This window comes from Paramisgurnus dabryanus, chromosome 8 (assembly GCF_030506205.2).
Source record: "Paramisgurnus dabryanus chromosome 8, PD_genome_1.1, whole genome shotgun sequence".
In the NCBI taxonomy this organism is placed as follows: Eukaryota; Metazoa; Chordata; class Actinopteri; order Cypriniformes; family Cobitidae; genus Paramisgurnus; species Paramisgurnus dabryanus.
The window spans coordinates 10,661,444-10,687,739 of record NC_133344.1 but is presented as its reverse complement, the minus strand read 5'-3'; the positions used below and the strand labels follow the sequence as shown (position 1 = coordinate 10,687,739).

General features: G+C 36.7%; 1 protein-coding gene across 1 annotated transcript; it reads right to left on the bottom strand.

Moving 5' to 3' along the window:
* Positions 1-1,066: 1,066 nt before the first annotated feature.
* ccdc150 (coiled-coil domain containing 150) lies at positions 1,067-26,220 on the bottom strand. The gene is made up of 25 exons (XM_065282233.1): positions 25,941-26,220; positions 24,444-24,812; positions 24,092-24,270; positions 23,858-23,974; positions 23,588-23,717; positions 23,471-23,514; positions 23,301-23,393; positions 22,172-22,279; positions 21,622-21,746; positions 20,767-20,944; positions 19,618-19,686; positions 19,376-19,468; positions 19,218-19,301; positions 17,030-17,128; positions 15,670-15,735; positions 15,460-15,584; positions 12,097-12,178; positions 11,463-11,587; positions 11,223-11,337; positions 10,993-11,151; positions 9,809-9,874; positions 5,255-5,398; positions 4,672-4,859; positions 3,123-3,308; positions 1,067-1,100 (listed from the first exon to the last, which is right to left on the bottom strand). Exons 1-25 carry the CDS (start codon positions 25,978-25,980, stop codon positions 1,067-1,069), a joined length of 3,018 nt encoding a protein of 1,005 aa, XP_065138305.1. The 5' UTR covers positions 25,981-26,220.
* Between the last annotated feature and the right edge of the window lie 76 nt (positions 26,221-26,296).

Genomic DNA, 26,296 nt, shown 5'->3' with positions numbered 1-26,296 from the left:
AAAATTAATACAGCCTGAAAACATGGCTAACAGCCCAAATGTAATCAAAGTTCAAACCTCCTTAAACTAAATCGCGGTCTAGTAGTCTATTGCATTTTTGTGAAGCCTTATGAGAATATTTCTGGCAAGCAGTGTTTATAACATAATAATAACACAGAGTATTCTACTCATTTAAAGCAGTCAACATGGCTTTCTGTTTCTTTATTAATACTTTAACAACTGCACATCACTTAAAGTTTTAAGGCACATTTTAAGATCCAAGTCCTGCTGGGAAACATTTTAAAGTTGTGTACATTTGTTAATGGGATTGTATATCACAGGTCTGTCATATGAACATGAACTCCATGTGCATTTGTTTGCACACACACACACACACACCATTTGACCAAAACAATAGCAACTGACTTGTGAGGCATTCAGAAATATACATTCATTTCTGTCTTCAATGGTTATATCAATGTTAATTTAACAGACATGTGTATGTGTGTGCATGCTACAGGCATGTGCCATATTACAGTCATTGTGAAATTCTGAGTACAGAGGTATCAGGTCCGGCCCTGTTTCTGGGTCAGTCTGAGTCTGCTGCATCTCAGGTGCTTTGGCATGAAACTGCAACCCTGTAAATCCATGGCGGGCACAGACCACGGGCACAAATGCTGCTGGCTGGGAGAGGCGCTCTGACCCGAGCCAAAATGGAAGACTTCTTCAACATACTCCATACGTGGCACGGTAAATCTCTAGCTCATAAATCAATCTGTTCATTCTTTTGATTGTGTCCAAATTTATTCACCCAACACGGCTTTGGGAAAGTACAGGCAAAAAAAAGGGGAATCAGTGTTTGTTACTCAATGGCTCCAGGTCTAGTCGCCACGTAGACAAAGAGGACGATGAGGAGGACGAGAACGGCGAGTGTCGGCAGGACGACGGTCGTGACCTGCTCTCGCGCCTCCTGCATGGCCTGTTTCCTCTCCTTTTTATCTTTCCACGACTCCTTTTTCGGCTTGCCCTTTAACTGCCGCATGGCTCACACGCTCTGAGAGACTGTCCCTAAACACGGGAGTTACCGTTATCCCACAGGCAAAGCTGATAGACGCCCTTTCCTGTAATAAGACAAACACTTGAGAAACAAGACACATTTGCATTTCATTTACATTTGCTATGCTTTTATTCAAAGCTACTTTTTTTTATCAATATGCGGCTTCCCTTAGCACAGTGGTTCTTAACGTTATTCCTGGAGGCCCACTGCCCTGCACATTTTGTATGTCTCCCTTATTTAACACACCTGATTCAAATCATCAGCTCATTAGAAGAGATCTCAATGAACTGAACTGAGTCTGCCAGATAAAAGAGACATACAAAACATGCAGGGCAGTGGGCCTCCAGGAATAACGTTAAGAACCACTGCCTAAGCAGACGCTTTTGTGCAAATTGTACCCATAAACTTTTGCTCTACCAACTGAGGTATAGGAACAGCATATAATAAAGACTATATGAAGTTGTTATACAGTTATATATGACAATTTACATCAATGTCTGAGGTTCTTTGTAATATTTTTAAAAGGAGTACAGCAAGCCACAATGCAGGACACCGCTGTCCCTGGTGCAGTTATATAAACATACTTAAAATATTTCTCCATCTCTGGCTTTACACCTGTAGTAACTTTTTCCACCCGTAGCCATGGCAACTGAGCAAAGGCCAGCGCTAAGAAAGCTCAGCGAAAAAACTGCACAGCAGCACTACACACACACACATACAGAATGAATGCAGAACAGCATTCTGGGACACAATTCCCACTAAGGCAAACAGGAACTGGGTGTTATATCCTGCATCTTAGATTGTTTGATTTAAGGTACTTGTTAATTGTCTTAAATAAAAGAACACCAATCACACTACAGTTACAGACATAACAAACCAAGAATTTTAGTGTAACAGCGGGACACCTAAGCTGTAATGTGTACAATGCAGACTTTAAAGGGGACATTTCACAAGACTTTTTTATGATGTAACATAAATCTTTGGTGACCCCAAAGAAAGTATGTGAAGTTATAGTGTGTTAAAATTGCCACTTTGTATGTGTGAGCAAAAATGGGTGTGTCCTTTTAAATGCAAATGAGCTGATGTAGGTCTAATGCAAACACTGATCATCATAATGGTGGTTTGTTGAAATTGAAACTTAATTGTGCTGTCAATTATTATCTTTGACTCTCTCTGCACTAAATGGCAGTGCAGTGGTTGGATAGTGCAGATTAAGGGGCGGTATTATTGTAATAAGATCCCCTTTTGACATCACAAGGGGAGCCAAATTTCAATGACTTATTTTTACACATGCTTGCAGAGAATGGTTTACCAAAACTAAGTTACTGAGTTGATCTTTTTCACATTTTCTAGGTTGCTAGAAGCACTGGGGACCCAATTATAGCACTTAAACATGGAAAAAGTCAGATTTTCATGATGAGATGTCCCCTTTAAGTAAATCTATTTTAAGAAATTCAAGCTGTGCTGTTATATGACAAAATCTGGTCTGAGATGTTGGTGTGTAAACATTGACCATCACAAGTACAAAAATATCCAATATTTTTCTTAAAACATCAAAAACATGTACACAACAACCCAATCACAACCACCACAATATCGTAAAGATGACGTAAACACACTGTTTTCAATGATGGCGCATGTCAGTATACGTTCTTTGATGTCAGTACGACATGTGGGTGTGACGTCGTCTATCGTGTTGTTAAAAGTAAAAGTAAATGAAAACAAAAGTTACATCAGTTTAAAGTCATCTTAGACTTATATGCAATTTTCAAAATGCAACAAACTTCTCTTTGAGTCACGCGCAAGGAACATACTAGAAATCTACGTGACAGTTTCTATTCTGCATCAAAGTTACAATGTATCAAAGTTGCGTGTTTACAACGGCGCGAGTTGTTACAATGTATCAACCCGACAACAAACCAAAGACCTGTTGCGTTCGAAACACTTCAAAAGTATCCGTCACCACTCCACGCACGCGGACCCCGCTGTTGCGTTCACGTGCCCTGTAAAACCCACTCAATTTTGGACTCTGTCTCGAGCAGGGGTGCCGCGCGCGTGGGGACACTTTCACGCACTTTTTGCTTACCGCCGCAGTCCGTGATCCGCGCGCACCGCCCGCAGGGGCTTCCGTACGTTCGGTTGTAACTCCCCGCAGTCGCTGTCACGGTTTCCGAAGCTTCTGCTCGCCGCGAGCGAGGCTCGACCGAGATTACGTGGCAATACGCGCACGAGGAGGCCGAGGAGGAGGTGCGAGCACGCGCTCTCTCCTTCCCTGCAGGGCACGAGCGAAGGGAAGGAGGTGAGAAAAACCGAAACAGCTGGAGTGATACTGACCTCTAAAGGCCGACAGGGGGCAACAGCGAGACGGTATCTCAACTTCAAGCTTTTAAATTAAGATTAAAACATTTATCTCTTTTTTTAGGTTTAGCATATTTTAATGCTTGTTTTGTAATATTTTTATAACTTGAAGGCACCTTTAAGTGTATTAAAGCCTACCCAAACCCTGGTTGAGAAACACTGATGTGGAGGAAAGTATCAATATGGATTCAACCACTCAACATAGGAGTTAAAAAAATATAGTTAAAAATATAGTATATAAGATTTATTAATCATTTATTAATAATTTTAAACCTAACAAATGTCTTTCTGTGCAATGTTTTGCTTGAAAAGTATATTTGTGCTATCTTTAACCCTTTAACTGTCAATAAAAAAATTGTAAAAGCAATTAAAATGTATTTAAAAAGAAATAATAAAGATAAAGTATGTATTTTAAATTTAAAAACAGAAAAATTTTAATGTTTTACTCCCAAAACACTACAAATAAATAGAAAATAAATAAATAAAGCCTCAGTCTCAACTAGATCTGATCCAAATTACAAATTAAAATCAGTTTCTGTCACAATTTTAGTAGTTTTAGCAACAATGGCCACTAGGTGGCAAAGGTTTGCTGCATAATTGTCACAAATTAATAAATTACTGTCACTGCATTATTATTAATGCAAAAAAAGGTTTTGATATGAAAACTACATTCTTAGAGCTTTCCAATAATATACTGTATAGGTTGTCAAGAATGTATAGATTAGAATTATGCACATATAATAATTAATATGTATTTCTCTGGGTTTACAAATGACTGTCACTAAATAATTTCTATCATCAAATGGCCTTGATATATGCAAACTACTTTCTTAGAGCTTCTCAACAATATATATTTTGTCAAGATTATGTCACGATTTATGGGATATGTAATAATAAATATGTAACAACACCTTGGGCCCACCTGTTGGCCCATAACATTTTAGAAAATTACTATTACGTATTATTTTATTTAACAATTTTGATGCTATATGAAAACCTCAATCTGAGGGCTTTCCAACGATAAAAAATTTGTCCCACCAGTGTGACAGTGACAGAAAATAATTGCCTGTTTGATATTATGCTTTTTTGTACAGTGTGACTTAAGGATCCAAATAGTGTCTTGAGAAATTGCTTATGAATACACCAAAAAAATTGTATTATAAAATCATGCTTTATTGGCATTATCAAAAGCTGCCAAAGCAATAATAAACATTACATATATACAAACACAGGCAAATGTACATAAAATAGCCAGAAAATGCTTAATATTTGCTTACATGCTTGATGTTTTCTGTACTTTATAAATTTCTTCATGATATAGGTGAGCTGAATTGTGTAATTTGGTGGCGTTCTGTGTGCACATTGTGGGTTTGGAACCGCTGGCAATGCTGTCTTTCTTGATCTCCCAGCGCTGTAACGGGAAGGCCCAGGGCTCCAGTTCAGGGTCAAAAATGCAAACTTGTGTCTGAAGAGTTATAAACTGCCATTAGACAACTGAAAACATGTAACATAACACAAATGAGGATTTGGAAAGAGCATGGTCATGTAATGCAACCAATCAGCTCAAAGCGGTGTCTATATATAGCCTCACTCTCAGCTGGTATATCTATCCCAGTTAAGGAGGAGGAGGGGTACTCCCATCGGACAACATACCAATATGCCTTATTATCATATTTGATTGCATGTTAATGCCAACTTGTACCAGTGACAATTATTTTCTTACCAGTTAAACAGAAGTCTGAACTTCAGACTGCACACTTTCAATTTAAGTTTTGATGGAGATGGAATAAATCTTGTGTAAATGAAGCGTTTGTGTAAATACAGAGATACTGTTTATATGTCAGTGTTACAGATAAGCACCTTATTGCTTTTATCCTGAGCTGCCATGGATGAAGTGCCGTCTTTTTCTGTTGTCCATAAGTTATCTCTGAGTTTCTGTGGCTTAAACTCATCCTCAAAGCTCTCAGATGTACAGCAGAAATCTCTGTGGTCCTCATCTGCGATCTAATGAATAAAGAAAAAAGAAATGAAGGAATTAAAGACATGAATGAGAAAGCTCCATCCTCTGAAGAGATCATGTGATAACACTGGCTATGATCAAAGGAGGCGGTGTCAACCTAAACTATATGATTTTGAGCATTAATTTCAGGATCAATTTCATAATCCAAAGTCTTATAAAACTCTAATTAAGTTACAGAACACAAACTCTTACATCTTCAAAGCAAGTCAAGGATTGGTCAATGATTACTGAATTTTTATGCAACCTGTTCCTTTCAAGTAGCTTTACTTTTGCTAATGCTCCCACTTACACTACAAAAAATTACTTTCTTACTTAGTATTTTTGTCTTGTTTTCGGTAAAAATATCTAAAAATATAAATATTTTCTTGATGAGCAAAATGACCTAGGAAAAAAAGTCTAGTTTTTAGACAAAAATATAAACTTTAAGTAAATTAGTGCTTAAAACAAGCAAAAAAAATAATAATCTATCAATGGAATAAGAAAATTTTTCTTAAAATAAGTTCATAAACACTTAATTCAAGAAAAATTTTCTTATTTCATTGGCAATTTTTTTTTGCTTGTTTTAAGCACAGATTCACTTAAATTTTATATTTTTTGTCTAAAAACTAGACTTATTTTCCTTGGTATTTTTAGTCATCAAGAAAAAAACATCTTAAAGGTGCAGTGTGTAATTTTTAAAAGGATCTCTTGACAGAAATGCTAAATAATATCCAAACTATATAAGCATGGTTGTACAAAGACATTTTAATAATAAACCATTATGTGTTTATTACCTTAGAATGAGACGTTTTTATCTACATACACCGAGGGTCCCCTTCGCGGAAGTCGCCATTTTGTGCCGCCATGTTTCTACAGAAGCCTTTAACGGACAAACTTTTTTATTAATTTGTCTCCGTCGATGACATGTTTTTCCGGTGGTGGCTACCGTAGCTTCTCTATGCGTTTCAAAAGCGAAGAAAGAGCAGTGGACTGAGCCATTGGTTGCAATTCACAACCTCACCACTAAATTTACACACTGCACCTTTAATTTAAGAATGTTTAGATATTTGTACTTAAAACAAGACAAAAATACTAAGAAAGTAAATTTTTGCAGTGTAGATTAAACTGTAAAGTGTAAGTACTTAACTTTTGGCACATATCCCATTCTGCATTAACAATAGTTTAACATAGATACTATGCAGAATTTGTGAGGTCAGATGAAAGTTGTAGGGCTGGGCGATATTTTTTTTTTTTTTAAATTTATTTATTTGACAGGGACAGTGTACATTAATTAACATTTCTGTAAATGCACCAGAATTAGCCAAGAGGCTATTTTTCATCCGTTGTCCCTGGACAGATCTTAAAATTGTCTACCTAAAAACACAGTGTAGAATTTACAAAAACAATACAAATAATAAAAACAATAAAACAGCTAAAAATACATCAAATCCTAATACTAAATACAATTTACTATAAAATAAACAGCAGATGGGGTTGAGGGAAAATTCCTGTTCTTAATAATGCTGACATGTCTGATGTGTTAAAAACCAGTTTTTTAAGTGTATGTTGTAAGCTCTCTGATGTTCTGAGGTACAGAGTTCCATTCCTTTGCTGCTGTAACTGAAAAGGCACTCTGCCCAAATACACTTTTCCTTAGAGGAACAACACAGTCTCCTCGGACCGACCCTCGTGTTACTCTCAGTGTTGTGTTTTTAATATTTACAAACTGACTAAGTGGTGGAGATGACAGACCATGGATTATTTTATATAACAAACAAAGGTTTGAATACTTAATGACATTTTCAAAACTTAACAACTTATGCTTTTGTAAAATGGGACAATGATGATACCGTAATGGTTTTTTATCCACAATTTTGATTGTCTGTTTGTAAAGTGACTCCAAGGATTTTAGTGTTGTTTTATTTGCCTGTGACCATGTTGTAAGACAATAAGTGATGTGAGACATAACCATACTGTACATGAACATTTTAGCTGCCTGAAGTGACAAGTTTGATCTTATGAACCTAAAATTTGCTATATTAAATTTAACTCGATTGGCAACCTTTTTTATCTGTGATTTAAAAGTTAGTTTAGAGTCTATTATGATACCTAAATATTTAAATTCTGACACAACTTGTATTCTTTTCCCTGCCACATAAATATCTGCCTGATTATTTACAATGTTTGATTTAGAAAAAAACATTGAAACCGTTTTGTTTACATTAAGTTGCAAGCAGGATTGATTCAGCCATTCCGAAACTTGGGCCATTGACTGTGTAAGTTTTTCAGCAACTTGATTTGAGTTTTTACCATGGGTATAAATGACTGTATCATCTGCGTACATCTGAATATAAACGTCTGTACAAACTGAAGGGAGATCATTTATGTAAAGTGAAAATAGTAATGGCCCCAAAATAGAACCTTGAGGAACCCCTGTGGGCATGACGAGGGGTGGTGAGTGGTAGTCACTGATCCTAACTGACTGTGAGCGATTCGATAGATATGATTCCATCCATTTTATTGCATCTGAGGAAAAATTAAATTTGCTTAACTTGATTAATAATGTTTTATGATTCAAAGTGTCAAAAGCTTTTTTAAGATCGAGAAACACAGCTCCAACCACGCCACCTCTATCCAGTAAATGTTTGATGTTTTCTATGAGGAAACAATTAGCAGTTTCTGTGGAGTGTTGAGCTCTAAAACCAAATTGCATTGGATGAAGTGAGAATTTAGTAGTATTTAAATGTGTTGTTATTTGTTGTGAAATTAGTCTCTCAGCAACTTTTGAGACTGTAGATATAATGCTAATAGGTCTGTAATTATCCACTATCATTGAATCTCCATTTTTGAGGATTGGAACAATAGCGGCTGACTTCCACGCTCTTGGAAACACTGCCTCAGTAAAGGAAAGATTGACAATTTTGGTTACTGGTGCAGATAATGTGGAACTGAGATCTTTCAGCATACACATATCTATACCAAAAATATCTCTAGTTCTGGATGCTTTTAATGTTTTTATTGTCTGTAGGACTTCCGATTCTGAGACCGTGCTCAATTTGAAAATAGGCTCAGAGTTATTTATCGGAACAATATTTATATGGTTAGATGGTAAGCTTTGGGCAATAGTGGATACAGGTTCAATAAAAAAATTATTAAAGACATCTGCAACTTTGTGTGTGTTATTTATAATTTGTCCATTTATCTTAATTTCTAAAAGTTGTTTCCTTATTGTGTCCTGTCCTGTAAGTTTTTTCAGTTGGTTCCAAATTATTTTAGGATCCCCTTTTGCATTTTCTATTATAGTCAAAAAAAAATCTGCTTTAGCCTTGCGTATAGCTTTAACAGTCTTATTCCTCAGTGTTGTAAATACATTTTTAGCACTAGCTGACCTGGTTTTAATTGCATTTTTTAACGCACGATCCCTCTCTTTCATTAGTTTGAGTATGTCCATGTTCATCCAGGGAAGTATATTTTTGTTACGTTTTTGTTTAACTTTACAGCTAAAATCTTTAATTGTTCTCTCAATTGTGGCCATAAAAGATTCACAGTCCATTTCACAATTTGTTCCCAACAATATGTTGTCCCAGTCAATCTGCTGGACAGCTCTATTAAATCCTTCTTGATGTTTTTTGGGGATTCCAACAAACTCACGCTCTCTGACAGAATAATCAAATCTATGTTTTGAGAGTTTTCTGGCCACAAGGATCAAATTGTGGTCAGAAAGACCAGCTATCATATTGTATGATTTAACTATTCTCTCGGGTCGGTTGGTAAATGCTAAATCAATCTGGGTACTGCTTGTTGTTGTAATTCTTGTGGGCCCTTTGATCATTTGAACTAGATCAAATTTGTCCGTTATTTTTTTAAGCTTTTTTCTACAAGATGTGTCCTCCCAGTTTATGTTAATATCCCCCAAAATAATAATCTCTTTGTTTAAGTTAAGTTCTTTCAGTAATTTTTCAAACTTTTCATAAAAAATGACATCAGAAGAAGGGGGGCGATATACCACAATGATTGTAAAAGACATTTGTGGTGAAAGTATGATATTTAAGCCCAAATTCATTTCTTAGTCATTTTGAAATGACTGTCAGTATACAGTAAATATCTCTGTATTTGATACACGCTTACATACAGGTTAAAGCTCCATGTGTGATGTCAAAATCACCTTTATTAAAACAGTGTAGGATAAAAATTCAAATACAGGGGTTTCCTCCCTGTTTGAAAATGGTCACAACATGCAAGCTTGGAAAGCTTACATCCATGTACATTTCTAATAGAGCTTTTGTTGAAAAGAAAAAGGGTCATATCAGACCACACTGATGTAGATGGTATAATCTCCCGCTGGGAAAAAAATACTGATATATTAACAAAATCTATATACCACCCCGCCATAAATGATGGTGGAGTTCGTTTACCTTCCCGTGTCTCACTTCTGCCTCATCTCCTTCGTCCTGGAGCCGTTTTAAACTCTCTTCCAGATGCTACACACACACACACACACACACACGCACGCACGCACGCACGCACGCACGCACGCACGCACACACACACACAGGGACAATAGGTCTATTCAGCACAAAGCTCCTGATTATTCATTTACATAATGGCATTTCTCCAACACTTTGTTGGTATTGCAATATTGATGCCCTGCAGGGCATAACAGACGGAAGGGAGTCTAGACTGCTGATGCTGCACAGAGGACATAAAAAGCAAGGAGAGAGAATCACAAACAGTTATTGACAATAAAGATAAAATATGAAAAACAGATACGTGGTAATGAAGCGCTCAGCACTTGTGGTATTCCTGCAAGTCCACACTTTGTGATATATAGTCTTGCTTAAATTTTTAGAATGTAAATGTATTTTTATAAAGTTATAAATTATAACTTCAAGGAGGTGTTTGTACATTTTAGCGTCATCTAGTGGTGAAATTGCGAATTGCAACCGACAGCTAACCCCTCAATTTCAAAACGCATATGGTAGCCACCACAGGACAAACACGTCATCGTCTGAGACAATGTAGGGATGAAACGTGCTCTGTTAAACAGTTTGTCCGTTTAGGGCTACTGTAGAAACGGCAACTTCCTATCTTTATTCAATGCGTGCACTTAATCTTTATACAGCGTGTCGTGAATGTGTTAGCATTTTGCCTAGCCCCATTCAAACCTTTCAACGTCATTACGCAATTACGAGGGGTTGCGCTGCCACGTTAATTGTGGTTTAAAAGTGCATCTTTTTTAATTTTCTTGACAAAAATGACAATCGTTTCGCTAGATAAGACCCTTATGCCTTGTTTCGAATCGTTTAGAGTCCTTTGAAACTGCAATTTTAAACTGCATTAAAACTGTTAAGTGTTGGGGTCCATTAAAGGCCATTAAAATTAGAAAAATCCTGGAATGTTTTTCTTAAACAACATAATTTCTTCTCGATTGAACAAAGAAAGACATCAACATTTTGAATGACATGGTGGTGAGTAAATTATATGAATTTTTTTAATAAAATGGACTTATCCTTTAATGTAAAGCTGCTTTGGAACATTTAAACAATTGTGAAAAGCGCTATGTAGATAAAATTGATTGGATTGAATTAAAGTAACACACCTTGATTCTCAGCGAGCTGTTTTGAGGTGTTCTGCTGTACAGATGAGACATCTGGCTGGACACGAGCTTCTCCAGCGCAGACACCTTCTGTTGAAGCTCATGATTGGCTTGTGTAAGATCACGTGACTCTGCTGATGCATCATCCATAGCTTTTTTCAACTGAGGAAATAAAACATAACTGAGGAAGATTCTTTGAATGTTTAAGCCATTCACCGTCCCTTTGAAGTTACCTTTCGTGTTGACTTCCTCCCAGAGTCTTTTTCCATTTTTAGAAGTTTCTTTAAGGAGTTTACATGTTCTGTCAATCGACAAATCTCTGTCCTTGCTTCTTTAAGCTCCTCCTCTCTGATGACATAATCATGCCAACCAATTAACAACTCATTTGCATTTCCAGCACACAAACAGAAAATTTACATTAGTGAAATAAAACAATGCATTAAGTGAACAAATCTATGAGGTTATATTCTCACCTCTGGCTCAGTGTATTTAGTTTCTCCTGTGCTTCGTGGTTGTCCTGTAGGATCTGCTTTAAACTCAGGGCAAGTTTTTTGTTGTCCAACTGAGCTTCATCAAGTGCTTTTTGCAAAGACTCAACCTTCAATATGTAAACTGTTAGCCTACCTTTTTATATACTTAATATGTATTTTATCATCAGTGTTTACGTGTGTGATAGGCCTGGTTTTACTGACAAGGCTAAGCTAAAGTTTTATTAAGATGTTTAAGCAACATGCCTTAGAAAAAGATGGTGAGTATTTTGAGACAAATAAATGGCACTGGCATATTTTAAGATCTGTCAGTGAAAGTTGAGACAAATATGTGTTTTAGTATAGTACTACCCTTAAGCCTTGTCTACTGAAAAATCCAGCTAAGACCAGCATAAGCTGGTGAGCTGGTTTGGGCCAGCTTGGTTTTGCTGATGTGGAAAGCTGGTCTAGCTGTGTTTTGGTCACTTTTTAAGACCAGCTGACTCACCAGCTTGACCAGCTTTGCCAGGCTGGGAGGACCAGCTAATGCCACCCTAAACCAGCTTAAACCAGCTACCAGCTGATGCTGGTCTTAGCTGGATATTTGAGTAGTGTGTGAAACCGGGAGTTTGTCTTTTACCTTAGTGCTGGTAGTGTGTGTCAACTTTTGTAGATGCTCCACTTCAGCCTTAAGCTTCTGAATCTCTTTTATAGCCTGCAGTCTAAAACACACAAACACAAACACACACACAAATTGACATTTCATGCATTCTGCTTTATAAACATGGTTGAAAAGTTGGATTCCTCATGTTAAACATGGGCAAAGGTTTAAAGTACCATTTGGACGTATGATGGAGTATTTCTGTGCCAAATGCACTTTGTCTGGGTTTCTACCGTGTGGAAGTCCTTATATGGGCACTTCACCCCAAATAGCGCACACACACACCAACCAAGAGCTGACAAGAAATCAATGTCACCAAAAAAGTGCATTTGTGTGGGAAATTTAAGCTTCCCAGCATTTTGGTAACGTTGGATATAGTTTGGTTATCGGGGGTAGAAGCAAAGCTGAGCAAGTGTGTTTGTTTAATGCTGGATTTCATTGAAATGGGGCGGTCCCAAACATGTCGCAGGCGGTAAGTAAAACTGCATCAAATGTCTGTGTTTTTTTGGGGGGGGTTCTTTAAGAATAATGCTAAAGCAGTCCGTTCCATTATCAAATAATACATTAGACTTTAAAGGGAACATTTCACAAGACTTTTTAAAAAAAATGTCAAATACATTTTTGGTGTCTCCAGAGTACCTATGTGAAGTTTTAGCTCAAATTACCATATAGATAATTTATTATAACATGTTAAAATGACCACTTTGTAGGTGTGAGCAAAAATGTGATGTTTTTTGCCGTTTTAAAATGCAAATAAGCTGATCTCTGCACTAAATGCCACTGTTGTGGTTGGATAGTGCAGATTAAGGGGCCGTATTATCCCCTTCTGACATCACAGGGGGAGCTAAATTTCAATGAGCTATTTTTTTCACATGTTTGCAGAGAATGGTTTACCAAAACTAAGTTACTGGGTTGATCTTTTTCACATTTTCTAGGTTAATAGTAGCACTGGGGACCCAATTATAGCACTTAAACATGGAAAAAGTCAGATTTTCATGATATGTCCCCTTTAATGTCTGACATAAAGCCTGCAAACACAACTGCAAAACCAACCGGCGTCTATCTCTCGTGTCCAGATATTTAAAGGGCGATTTGCAGGTAAAATTTTTCAACGAATTTGTGCAATTTGCTTGTTGATAATAAACATTTAAACTGTTATCCATTGTATTTTATGTTGTTGGGTATCACAAAACCCGAAAAAGTATGAAAAAGTACAGCGGTTTGCAATGATTCTCCTTTCCCCCACAACGCACTGTATGACGTCACGCTGGGGAGAGAATTTCCCAAAGCCGCATTGAGAGCATTGAGAATGACTATAGAAAGACGAGTAAAGTACAGTTCTGATAGCGCAGATTATAGATAAATAGATAGATAGATAGATAGATAGATAGATAGATAGATAGATAGATAGATAGATAGATAGATAGACAGACAGACAGACAGATGGATAGGCTAGTATAGAGAGATAGGCAGACAGACAGCCAGATAGCATAACGTTAGCATATCTTCGTGTAGAAAGTAAACAAACAATTAACATACTCGTGCATGCTGGCTTGAGGGGGTCCATGATCCTGCCTGAAATGGGTGTAACTTTATGCGATCTTCAGCACAAACGGTTTTGGCAGCATGTCTCTAATCCTGGAAGCTGAGTGAGGCACGTCACATCTGTTCGCGGGGACCAGCGACCCAAACGCACTCACTTTCCCGGTGGGTCGATCTGATAATAGTTATACATTTCGAGTTAACACAGTCTGGCGGCGTGATATGCGTCCGGTTCCCGCAGCCCGCTGGTCAAACTGCTCAACCTCTCTGCTAAACAAAGTATATGAAAATGCTCAACCTGTTCGGCAGGTCCAAACATGTACAGGATTTATAAAAATACGGTGATCAATGAGCGGTTCCTCCTCAAATGGCATAGTCTGTCGTGATGTAAAAAGCCGCCGAACGCCTGTTTATTACAGTATGTATGCGGTCGGATCCGAGTGTGCTGCAGCTGCTGACTGCTGCGTATAAAATGATCGTGTGATTCGTTATCGCATAAACAATATAACAAAGCATTATTTTATTTCACAAAACAATATATTTGAGATATTATTTGATAGACTAGTAAGTGTGGATTAAGGATGTTTAAAAATCTCTAGCCTGGTGGTCAGGACATGAATGGATCAAATCAGCAGATTTGCGAAGTTTTATTTATTTCCACAGATATCATAAATAATAATTATCATGATAACTTTGCAGTATAACACATTATATATTTACTACGATGTATATATGATTTCCAAATTGTATACGTAAGTATTAAACAGCAATAAATGTCTCATCTATCTCTATGGCTCTGGCTGAGGCTTTCTCCACTTCTCCCCAACGTGACGTCATCGCAGAATTGCGTAAAAAAACCGTTAATACCAAAAACGTAAAAAAAGTGTTCTTTAAGACCATTTTTGAGACATTTTAAAAATTATACACATATCTTGAGTGATTTATGTACCCATTAATCGACAGTGGTGGTTAACCTGCAAGACGCACTTTAAGGCTAGTTTGCACCTGTAACTTTTAATTATATTATTATTCATGTCATTTTGTCCCTTAATTCAATCAGGATATTCTTCCAGTGGGTCTTATGATCATTAAATTAACCTCATTGGTTCTGGTTTTAAACAGGATGTTTTGGTGGGGCTTTAATGCCGCATTATCTCAAAACCATATGTAAAAGTTCATTATGTAGACAATCATCATCACAAGACCATCATTATCACAAGACCAGACCCTATGTAAAGATCATTATGTAGACAATGGTCCATTCTTCACAGGCTTAAAGTACACAGTTTATATATGCACAGGAAAACTCAAATACAGAATGGTAAATAATTTTTACAAATAAATGGTTATATTCACATAGATTATACTTGATTTCCTTTATATTTTTATTAATTAAATATTCTTTACAAGCGACACTTAAGTGCATTTAATGTAAAAAACACAAACGTAGTAAATCGTTAAATTTCAAAAATTATGGCATGATGGTTTTTGTATATGTTGCGTGCTTGTGAGTCGCTTTGCCCGCGGTATGCCTCTAGGAGCTCAGGTTTATTTGGAAAGTAAGCAGTAGAGCTGATCTGTCTTTTATAAATCTGATAAAACTAAAGACTCTTTGGAAATATGTAGGATGCAATACTACTCTATACATGTTGGTAATCAAGATTAACAAAAGATTAGCAGTGTGTTATGTGACCTTTAACGTAAAAAGCTTTTTGTATAAGACAAATTATGATTACTTTATATTGAACTTTATTTAAAAACATCTTTATTTTCTGTACGATTAAGGAGACAAACACTCACTTCTCTCTCCTGTGTGTCTGTAGTTCCTGTGTTCTGTCTTGCATCTCGGCCTGTAATGTCTGTGTGTTGTGCTGCAAAACAGTGTGAGATGACAGGACTTTCTCCAACGTCTCTACAACTTCATTCTGTTAAACACAGAAATAAACATACTGTAGCATCTAAATGTATCCAAATGCCAACTTTTGAACCACTATGTCTGTGCACACATACTGTGTCTCTGTGGTGTTGCTGTAGGATGAGAAGATGCTCTTTAATTGTGTGGTTCTCTCTCTGTATCTGTGAGAGGGAAAGATAGAGATAAAGTTAAGTATGCAGTAGTAAACTTGATCAAACTTAAAAGAAATAAACAAACCAAAAGATTTGTCTGTTTGAGCTTTTCTAGATTTATATTGACTTAAATTCTTTCCAATAACAAATGTAATGTTTCATACAACATATTCAGTTTCATAAGCCCGAAGTATAGTCTGTTTTAATAACATGAACGTATGCGCACGATCAAGTATAGTTTATTTGAGTCGTGCTTGTATACAGTTATTCAATGCATCCACATTGCGACAAAATGCAATGCATCTCCTGGGCCTACTATATTCCTCAATAGGCGCATTTACAACCTACACATACAATGTACGCAGGGTTTCAAAAATCTGGCGCTGCACGTACAGTACGTGCATACTCTTCTGATCACGAAAACTGTGTGACACACGCACTGTATGCAGACCCTAGCGTATACATACAAATTGATTATACGTTGGCCTTCAGACAGCGTTTTTTCAGTTTGGTGGCAATGCACACTGTATAAAATGCATACTATAAATAATATCACAATGTAAGCAACACTTCACACTTGCATTAAAGGGGACATATCAGGAAAATCTGATTTTTCATGTTTAAGTGCTATAACTGGGTCCCCAGTGCTTCTAGCAAGCTAGAAAATGTGAAAAATAACAACCCAATAACTTAGTTTTGGTAAACCCTTCTCTGCAAGCATGTAAAAAATAGGTCATTGAAATTTGTCTCCCTGTGTGATGTCAGAAGGGGATAATACTGCCCCTTAATCTGCACTATCCAAGGACAGCACTGCCATTTAGTGCAGAGATCAGCTCATTTGCGTTTTAAAGGACACACCCCAAAACAGCACATATTTGCAAACCCCTACAAAGTAGCAATTTTAACATGCTATAATAAATATCTATATGATATTCTGAGCTAAAACTTCACATATGTACTCTGGGGACACTTAAGATTTATTTGACATCTTAAAAAGTCTTGTGAAATGTCCCCCTTAAACAATATCAGCTGTAAACAGTACTAGTATAGATGGTTGGAACGCAAAACATTTGTTATTTTTGACGAGGTATTTCTTTAAGAGTTCAGTTTCAGCAACTAGTCAGACCATTAAACAAAAAGAAACCGGAAGTAAAGTCACCGCACTTGCGCCAGATGAAACGGTCTATATACTAGATATAACACTATAAACAAAACTATACTTTTTTCGCTAATCAAACTAAGTGACTGATCCAATGAAAACATGCAAAAAGTGATGGCTTGTTAAAGAGAGGGATGTGTTTACCTGTGTGTAGCTGTTCTGCAGTGTAATATTGATCTGACAGTGTTGAGCACATTCAGCATTCAATGTTTTCAGGTCATCTCCCATCTGCTGCACTTGGGCCTGTACAAACACACAATGTGGTTTCTGTGCGTTTCTGCAATATGTGCACATACAAACGAAGCACGGTGTGTTTATCAGATGACTGCCATTGTGTGTCACATTTTAGAATGATTGTAATATACACCCTTTACCAGAGGTGTAAAGTATTCGAGTAAATGTACTTCGTTACTGTACTTAAGTATTTTTTGGGCTACTTTGTACTTCTACTGAGTATCAAAAATATAGGCAACTTTTACTCTCTACTCAATTACATTTTTGATTGGGTATTTGTACTCTTTACTCCACTACATTTGAAATGACACTTAACGTTACTCGCTACATTGTTTATTCGTCAAATAAAAACGAGACGAAAGTGTCAGAGGGTGATGATGGATAGAATCTGTGGTCGCGAGGTTACACGCACACACACAACTGAGGGACTTCATTTGGCTCTGCGCAGAGCAATCGTATGAAATCAAAGTACTGCGAGAGCGAATCAAATGCATATGGAGAAGTCTGGTCTCGCGTTACTTTGATGTCAAACGCTAAATGGCTTGCGTTGAGCCACCGTAGCGGGACATCTGCGTGCTGCGTATGTCATAAACTGTAGAGAAAAGTTCGCGTCTGGACTGAAAGAAGAGATAAAGAGCAAACATATGGATGCATATCACATTTGCTTCAGTCAAGGGACCCTTTGTTAAACTTGTGATGCTACAATCAAAACAAAAGTGATGCGCGATTGCAGGAGGGTCATCCCGCAACTCAAAGGCAAGCACAAATGTTTATATACTCTGATGCTACTTTATCAGCTAACCTGAGCTGGAACATAACTTGATATAACTTACTATATAAGCCAAAATAAACCAGCGAGGTCCGGTACTGATTGCCCGAGTAACTTAAGTACATTATAAGATTGATAATAAGTGTACAATTTCACTGTCCTCACATTTAATCAAGTATGCTGTAATGTATTTACTGTAAAGAGGGATGCATGACGGAAGAAATGTAGTGCACTTAATGTGAGATAGTGGTGTTACGCACTACATGTGTTTACAATTAATCTTTCAAATAAACAACTTCACGTTTTTAATATGCATTATCATATTTCTGTTAGTGTAATTTTAGTTTACTGGAATTTTTTAAATATTAAAATTATATCTTTTTTAGGATAGGCCTATATAAGAATATTTGGTAACACTTTACAATAAGGTTCATTAGTTAACAGTAGTTAATGTATTAACCAACTTGAACAAACCATGAGCAATACATTTGTTACATTATTTCTTCATCTTTGATAATGTTAGTTAATAAAAATGTAAGCTTTAATTGTTTGTTCATGTTAGTTCAGAGTGCATTAACTAATGTTAACAAGATTTAAATAAAGTATTAGTAATTGTTGAAATTAACATTAACAAAGATGAATAAATGCTGTATAAGTGCAGTTCATTATAAGTTCATGTTAACTAATGTAGCTAACTAATGTTAACTAATGAACCTTATTGTAAAGTGTTACCATATATTTATATCACAAAGTTAGGCTATATATTTTTCAGCATGGCACATTCAAGTACACAATGACACTAGACTAAAATTAAATGGGTTTAAATTAAATTTAATGTAGATTTCTAGACTAAAATCTCATGGCATTTAGTTGAATAAAATTAGACTAAAACTAAATCAATTCAGATGACAAAAATATGACTAAAACTAAATTTTAGTCAAAAGACTATGACTATGTTTAATCTGTGTTTGTTCTGCCAGGTCAAAATTTTGAGGTGTTTGATTTCTTTTCTATATTAGGAAATAAAACCTCATAAATAAACTTTCTTAGTTTTCACTGACCTACAATGTCTCTTTGTGTTGAGGACTAGTGCATCTTTGAGCCAACATTCAGTACGAGTAAAAATACTTGAGTACTTTTAAATTGGGTTACTTTAATACTTTTACTCAAGTCGTATTTAAATTGGTGACTTGTAACTTGTAGTGGAGTAATTTTTACAGTAAGGAATTTGTACTTTTACTCAAGTATGGCTTTCAGCTACTCTTTACACCTCTGCCCTTTACACACATACATAATAAAACACGATGTGTCTATGTGAGTGCAAGAGACCTGCAGCTTGCCCTTCTCGTAAGCCAGTTTGTTCTTGCTGTCTGTCAACTCCCAAAGCATCTGTTCTACCTGACGATGAGTTACCTGAGAGAGACAGAAAGAGGTCACATGCGCACTTATCTTCTGACAAAGACTCTATGATCTATTTGATCTTAAACCTGCTGATGCTGCATGACTGCCAGGCTCTCCATCAGTGCCCTGTTCTCCTTTTCTTGTCTATGCAGCGCTGACTTCACTGTGGTCGACTCAACCTGTCAATCACAGGGATAAAATAATGATGATTATTATGGCTGATATAATATTACAATTATATAACCGACAGAACTTGAGCATCAATTTTCTTCTGGCAAACACCAAGGATAAAGCTGTATGTAGAATTGATGGAAGTGGTCATTAGTACCTTCATTTCTGACAGCTGTGTTTCTAGAAGATTATTCTGCTTTTCCAGCAAAACCATTTCTGAGCTCATCTGAGAAAAACGCGAAAATGTATTATTGAAGCACTTATTTGTGGCTTTTTAAAATGCATGTTTAATATGTGACCTTGGACCACAAAACCAGTCTTAAGTAGCACAGGTAAATTTGTAGCAATAGGCAAAAATACATTGTATGTAACAAAAATATAGATTTTTATTTTAGCCCAAAATCATGAGCATATTGTGTAAACATCATGTTACATGTAGATATTTTGTAAATTTCCTACTGTAAAAATGTTAAAACTTATTTTTGTGAGTGAATGCAGTGCTAGGAACTTCATTTCTTTAATTCCCCGCCAGCCATTTTTTGAAAAATTGCTCCACATCATTTTTTGTGATTTTCACAAATGGTTAATGGACTGCATTTATATAGTGCTTTTAACAGACCTATGGCCATCCAAAGCGCTTTACAATTTGCCTCACATTCACCCATTCACTCACTCATTCATTCAAACATCGACGGCGGTGTGAAACTAAAGTTTCACAAGATGCCTTTCAGGAAAATGTTTTGCTAAAAATATATTAACATACAAATATATCAAATGAAACAACAGACCCTGTGCTTTCAAACAAACAAAGAAACAAAACGGGGGGAAAATGTTATCCTATTTTTTTTCTCTGCTTATAAACTCTTAAATATGGGTATTTTTCTTTAAAAATATATATTTTTGAAATAGCTGAAATAATTGCCTTTTTGTTAAGGAATTTTGTTAGAGATCAGACTCAGAACGATTATCAAAACATACACAGATTTTAAATTAAGTAAATAACGTTTTGGCTTCAGTTTTTTTTATAAATTGGGTAAGTGCGCCATCTAGTGGATAATCATGGATTTGCAGATTAACATAAAAATTCATCAGGAACACTTTTTATGCATTTTTTTTTCTCTTAATTGACAAGATAAGTTGTCATTGGCTGGGAAAAAGTTAAAGGCAATTTTCTCAATATTTAGATTCCACTTATTTAGTCAGCTTTCAGATAATGTATAAATCTCAGTTGACTGGTTGTGTGGTCCATGGTCACATTAATTGTGTTTAAACCTTTGTATTAAAACTTACGAAATTAATTATTTACCTCACTCTTTATCTGATCTCTCTCCTTCTTTCTGGTTTCTTCTTCTCTCATCGCACAGCTGAGCTCCTCCTGAAGTCTCGCAATGGTTTTTCCCAGGATCTGTTGATGATTGACAGCTCTCTGCTGGGCGACAGATGAACTCTGCTGCAGTTTGGCATGATCTTCTTTCAAGACTTCCCTTAAGGGAAAGCAGAAGAGCCCACCAGGTTTATAAAAATGACCAATTATTTTCATGCTCTTGAAAACAGAGCAATGGATGTCTTCCACTAAGCAGTCTATTAATACTGTGACTTGATAGAAATAGTTTTTGATTATGTAATCTTAGTTTTACTAGGAGCTAATTTAATTTAATTAAATCTTCTCTGGAATTTTCAAACGTATAATTATGTTGTAAACCCAAGAACAATCAGTGATTATATAATATATAACATCTGCCAGTGCAGTAAGTAAAAATTAACTTAAATTAAGTTTATTGAATTGAGATGAAACTGGAATTAAGATTTTTCTTACTGCACTGGCAGATATTTTGACTTGTTTTAAGTAAAAAAAAAACCTGTGATTTTCATAATTTATTTCAATAAACAAGATTTAATATCTTAAGCCACTTGCTTACCAAGTAAATGTATCTCAATTTAAGAATGTTCATATATTTATATTAGAAAACAAGACAAAAAAACTAAGTAAGAAATTCATTTTTGCAGTGCATGATGGCATATCATACATCTCTTGACAAAAACGACAAGTTTATTTGGGCTAGAAGTGGGTTGCTCATAGCTGGACTATATTTGGTCTATAGTTAACCTAGACAGTTAAATGACGGCGTTAACTTTCGAGGTTAGTGAGTGTGTGACTTACAATTGTTTCTGTAGGGTGAGTTTCCCTGATATTGTGCTTTGTAGTTCAACCTGGACGTTTCTTCTGGCTGTGTCTAATAGCAGATCTTGTTCTTTTATGTGTTTAGACACACAATCTCGCTCTGCCTGAAACAACAGCACAAATACAGCAGTGTGTTTATTCATACTATTATTGACTCTTTTAGATATGTTTTCTCATGATCCTGTCAGCCCTGCATGTCTTCTGTCTTGTTTTATGTGACAGGATCGTGGCAGTCCTTATTGTTGTCTTGTTTTTGTGTGGAGAGTCACATGGCCCAAGTTCTGTGTGCCTCGTGTTTAGTCTTGATCGACCCTTTGTTTCCTTATTAATAATTTATTATTATTTTACACCCTACACCTGTTTTTGCATTCTAATATTACTTTACTCATTTCACTTTACTTCTTAGTATTAAATTTTGTTTCACTTCTTATTGAAAAGGTACACAAATTTCATTCTGGTAGTATGAATGCAGAGTTGTTTTTCATGCCAGTAAATCAGGTAAAACTAACATTTTAGTGCATTGTATTACCTTAATGTTGTTTTGATATTCTGTCTGTAACCGAGTGTTTTCGTGTATTAATGACTGTACTGTAGCATTCAGCCCTGAACACTGAACCTCTAAGTTATTATTCAACACCTGAGACGCAAAAAGAGACAAAGGTCAATATGTTTTATACATCTACAAAATAAACCACTAAAGTTTAATGAATGGATGCTTAATATTCCTAAAACAGACTCTTGTTTGAATATTGGGGGACACATAAGAAAGCTACTGGTACTGAATGCATACATACCTGTATTTAAACAGTACATATTAAGACCTTTTTAAAGCACATGTCCCTTTATAATGGCGCTTTTCCATTGCATATTACACCACGGTTTGGTTTGGGTTGGATCAGCTTACTTTTGGGGGCAGTACGTAGTCCTAATCCTTTTTTTAGTACCACCTCGGTCGAGGTTCCAAGCAACCCGAGCTGATGTCAAAAAGTGACGCGAAAACACTGTCGATCACTGATTGGTCTGAGAGAATCGTCACTATCAGCGTCATCAATATTATGTTAAAGATTAGCTTTACCTTCATGGTAGCTTGCACTGTTTTGAGTAAACCTTTTGTCATCTGTGCTTTGCTGAAACTTCCTTTTAGCAATGAAAAACATCCACATGTTGAGAATCAGGAACACCATACCAGTTTACCCAAACTTGCAGTTTGTGGCGGCACATTCGCAACACGCGTGTCCACATTTATGCTTAAATGCAACTTAAATGAGGCTCAGCGGAGCACATCGACTGACGCCACAGGTGTTTGTACAGAAACTGTCATGTGAGACAGATGTATTGATAAATGCGATTTGCAAAATCTATTTGTGTTGGTCAATTTTAATTTTGTGGCAGGCTGAGAAATAAATGAATGTATAGGAATTTACAACAACGATCTCACTTGTACGATGTCAAAGCAGTAGGCAGCGCAAATATAACAACACACCTATAATCCCTCCCACTCCAAAGTGATACTAAACTCGATGGAAAAGCTAACCAAGCCAACGTTAGGTGAGCTGACCCGACCTGACCCAAACCAAATCGTGGGGTACTATGCAATAGAAAAGCGCCATAACAGGTACCTTTATCATAAAGTGTATGGTGTATAAGGCGCTGAGTACCTGAACTTCATCTGCAGCTGCTCTGAGATCTTGTCCATCTCTCACGAGTCTGCTGTTCTCCTGCTTTTGTTTCTGCAGAGACATCTTCAAACTCTAAACACACATACATGCAATGAGTTGGCTTCATTATTTATATGCCATTACAGTCAATGTTTCTTACGTTTTCCTACCTTTATCTCTTTGCTCAGCTCTGATATCAGAGTCTCTTTCACACCTGAGAGGAAACAACACACTTAGGTTTTATTAGCAACAGCTAATTTTATGTGTCATAATTAACTGTTTCTGACCGAAATGATCTTTGAGCTGTTGACACTCTCTCTCCAGGCTCAAAATTCGCTCCTTCCTCTTTTTTAGCTCTGTCTTGTTTGCTTGTCCCTCAACTCGTAGGGCGTGACAGTCTGCTTCAAGAGCCTTTACCTAATATATGACACAATCAAATAACCAACGGACAGTTTTGATTGGGTATCATCTGATTTATCAAAGGAAGCCAGTGCACTTTGTGATGTCACGTTACACGAGGACATACCTTAAACAGGCATTTCTTGTTCTTTATTTACCTGTCCACTTTTCTTCTCTACCCCTCTCTCCATCTCCTTCACTCTGAGTAGCAGTGCATTGTGGGATTGCACAGCCTCCAAGTGTGCTGCAGTTTCCCGCGCTTCTCGTTCCTTTATCTGTGAACCGCGAGGTACCAAAGCAAGCTAAAATAATTATTCAAATTGACTTGATTCACACTCTCCTTAAAATTTTCCCTAGACTAAAAAATCTACTTATTTAGGAGGACATTTTACCTTAGTGTATACGGTGCTCTCCAGCGCCTTCCTGAGTCTGAGCACCTCCAGCTGCGCCTCCTTTCTCTCTTCACAGGCCTGTTGCAATCGATCCTGTATCTGCAGCATCTTCCTCTGTGAGGAGCACTGCTCTTCCTCATACTGACACTGCAGGGTGTTTAACTGCTCCTGTAGACGTGCTGCACACAGGGGAAATGATTGTGTTGATATACCCTGGGAATCGAACCCTTGACCTTTGTTCTAACAACTGAGCTACAGGAACAAACAGTATACTGAAGATGCATTATTGTTTTTTCAGATTTGCACACACAGGCACAACTGTAAAGAAACTGTTTTGGGGAAGAGCACTGACCCGTGTGGGACGGATTAAGCTCTCTGTCCGTTTCCAAACGGAAGCTGGCAAGTTTGAGAGTGTGCAAAAGGCTCTCCAATCGGCACACACGGGAGACAAACGTTTCACATCGACATCGTCTACATAGCAAACCATCTCCACCAGCACCAAGGGGCTGATGGATGTTCACTGGACTGTCCGGGTGTTTGGAGGAGCTCTTGGCTGAAGTGTTCAGGGGAAGATGATCAGCAGACACTCCCAAAAAACCCAGACCCTTCACTAACTCCTCGGACTGCTGCTCGGCTGCCTGAAGACGCCTCTGTAAGCTGGAGAGGGACTCAGGGACAGTGGAGCCCATATTCATAGGACATATCACTGACTTGGACATTACTGGAGAGAGAGAGAGAGAGAGAGAGAGAGAGAGAGAGAGAGAGAGACAGACAGACAGACAGACAGACAGACAGACAGACAGAGATATATTCCATGTATGTGGTTAGCTAAAGCAGTGGTTCTCAAACTTTTTTCGCATGCGGCCCCCCTTGTGTACGGTGCATTCCTTCGCCCCCCCCCAAAGAAAATTTATGACAAAAAACTGTTCTAAAATGTAACATTTTAATTAAACAAAACATATTAGGTTATACAGAGTAGTGCTGTTGGTTAGTAGCCTTATTTTTTTAGGTTTAATTACACAGAATTCATGATAAATGAATATATTTTATAAAATGTAATAAAACTGGGGCCCCCCCTGGCACCATCTCGCAGCCCCCCTGGGGGCCCGGACCCCAGTTTGAGAACCACTGAGCTAAAGAAACTTAAGTAGTGATTGGACAATATATCGCAAAGGCCGATATATCGACCAATATTTAGATTATTATTATTATTTATTTTATTATTATTGGTCGATAAATTTTTTCAATCTGCAGTAAATTTCTCTATAACTTAAACTTGTGTTTCTTAGTATCGGCATCGTCTATTAAAAAAGAAACCCATATCGGTCAACCACTAAGCTTAATAAAAAATTATTTTATAAATGATTCAAACAGGTAGTATATGGTACTTTTGTATAAACCATGACTACAATATTCAAATCCCTATTGAAAATTAACCATGTTTTTTATGGTAAAAGTGTAGTAACCATGTTTTTTTGGTGTATTATTAGATAAGCAAAACCATGGTTTTACGACAGTAACCATGGTCTTTTTGTTTTAACTGTAATGAAACCATGGTTAATAAAAAGGGATAACGTGGTATTTAAAAGTTACCTCATTTTTTTTAAAGGATATATCACGAAGCAATATAATTTTAACGCAATAACATGCTTTTATATATACAAAAATCTAAATGTTATCGCCAACCGTCCGTTTTGCTTAAAAAAAAATCAGTGCAAAACTCATAAAACGCAGTAGCTATTTAACGAATGCCAAACTTGTCTTCCGAGATATTAAATACTTTATATATTTGCATTTGCCCGAAATACAAAGTAGATGTAATTTGTTAATGTCTGTTATTGTTGCTTACCTTGAGAGAGTCTGGCACTTCCGGCTAAGATCGTTACCATAGCGACAGTTTACTGCTGCGTTCTAAACTCCCGCCACTGTTAAACGGTATATTATAAACGGGCGGGGCTTAGCGGCTTTTGGAGTTGTCTTAAGTTTCTACAAAATCATTTTAACTCTTATTTAACGTAATGTATATTAAAGTTTCCCACATCCGTAAACTACTACCCAGACAGTTGCTGAATGAACAGATGGATGGTCTGGTGACGTGGTACGTGTTACTTTTCTTAGCGCAGGTAAGCCTCGACCAATCACCGTCGTTTACGTTTACTTCGCATGTTATTCAGAGATTGCAGTGTCAGATTTTTAATCAAATAA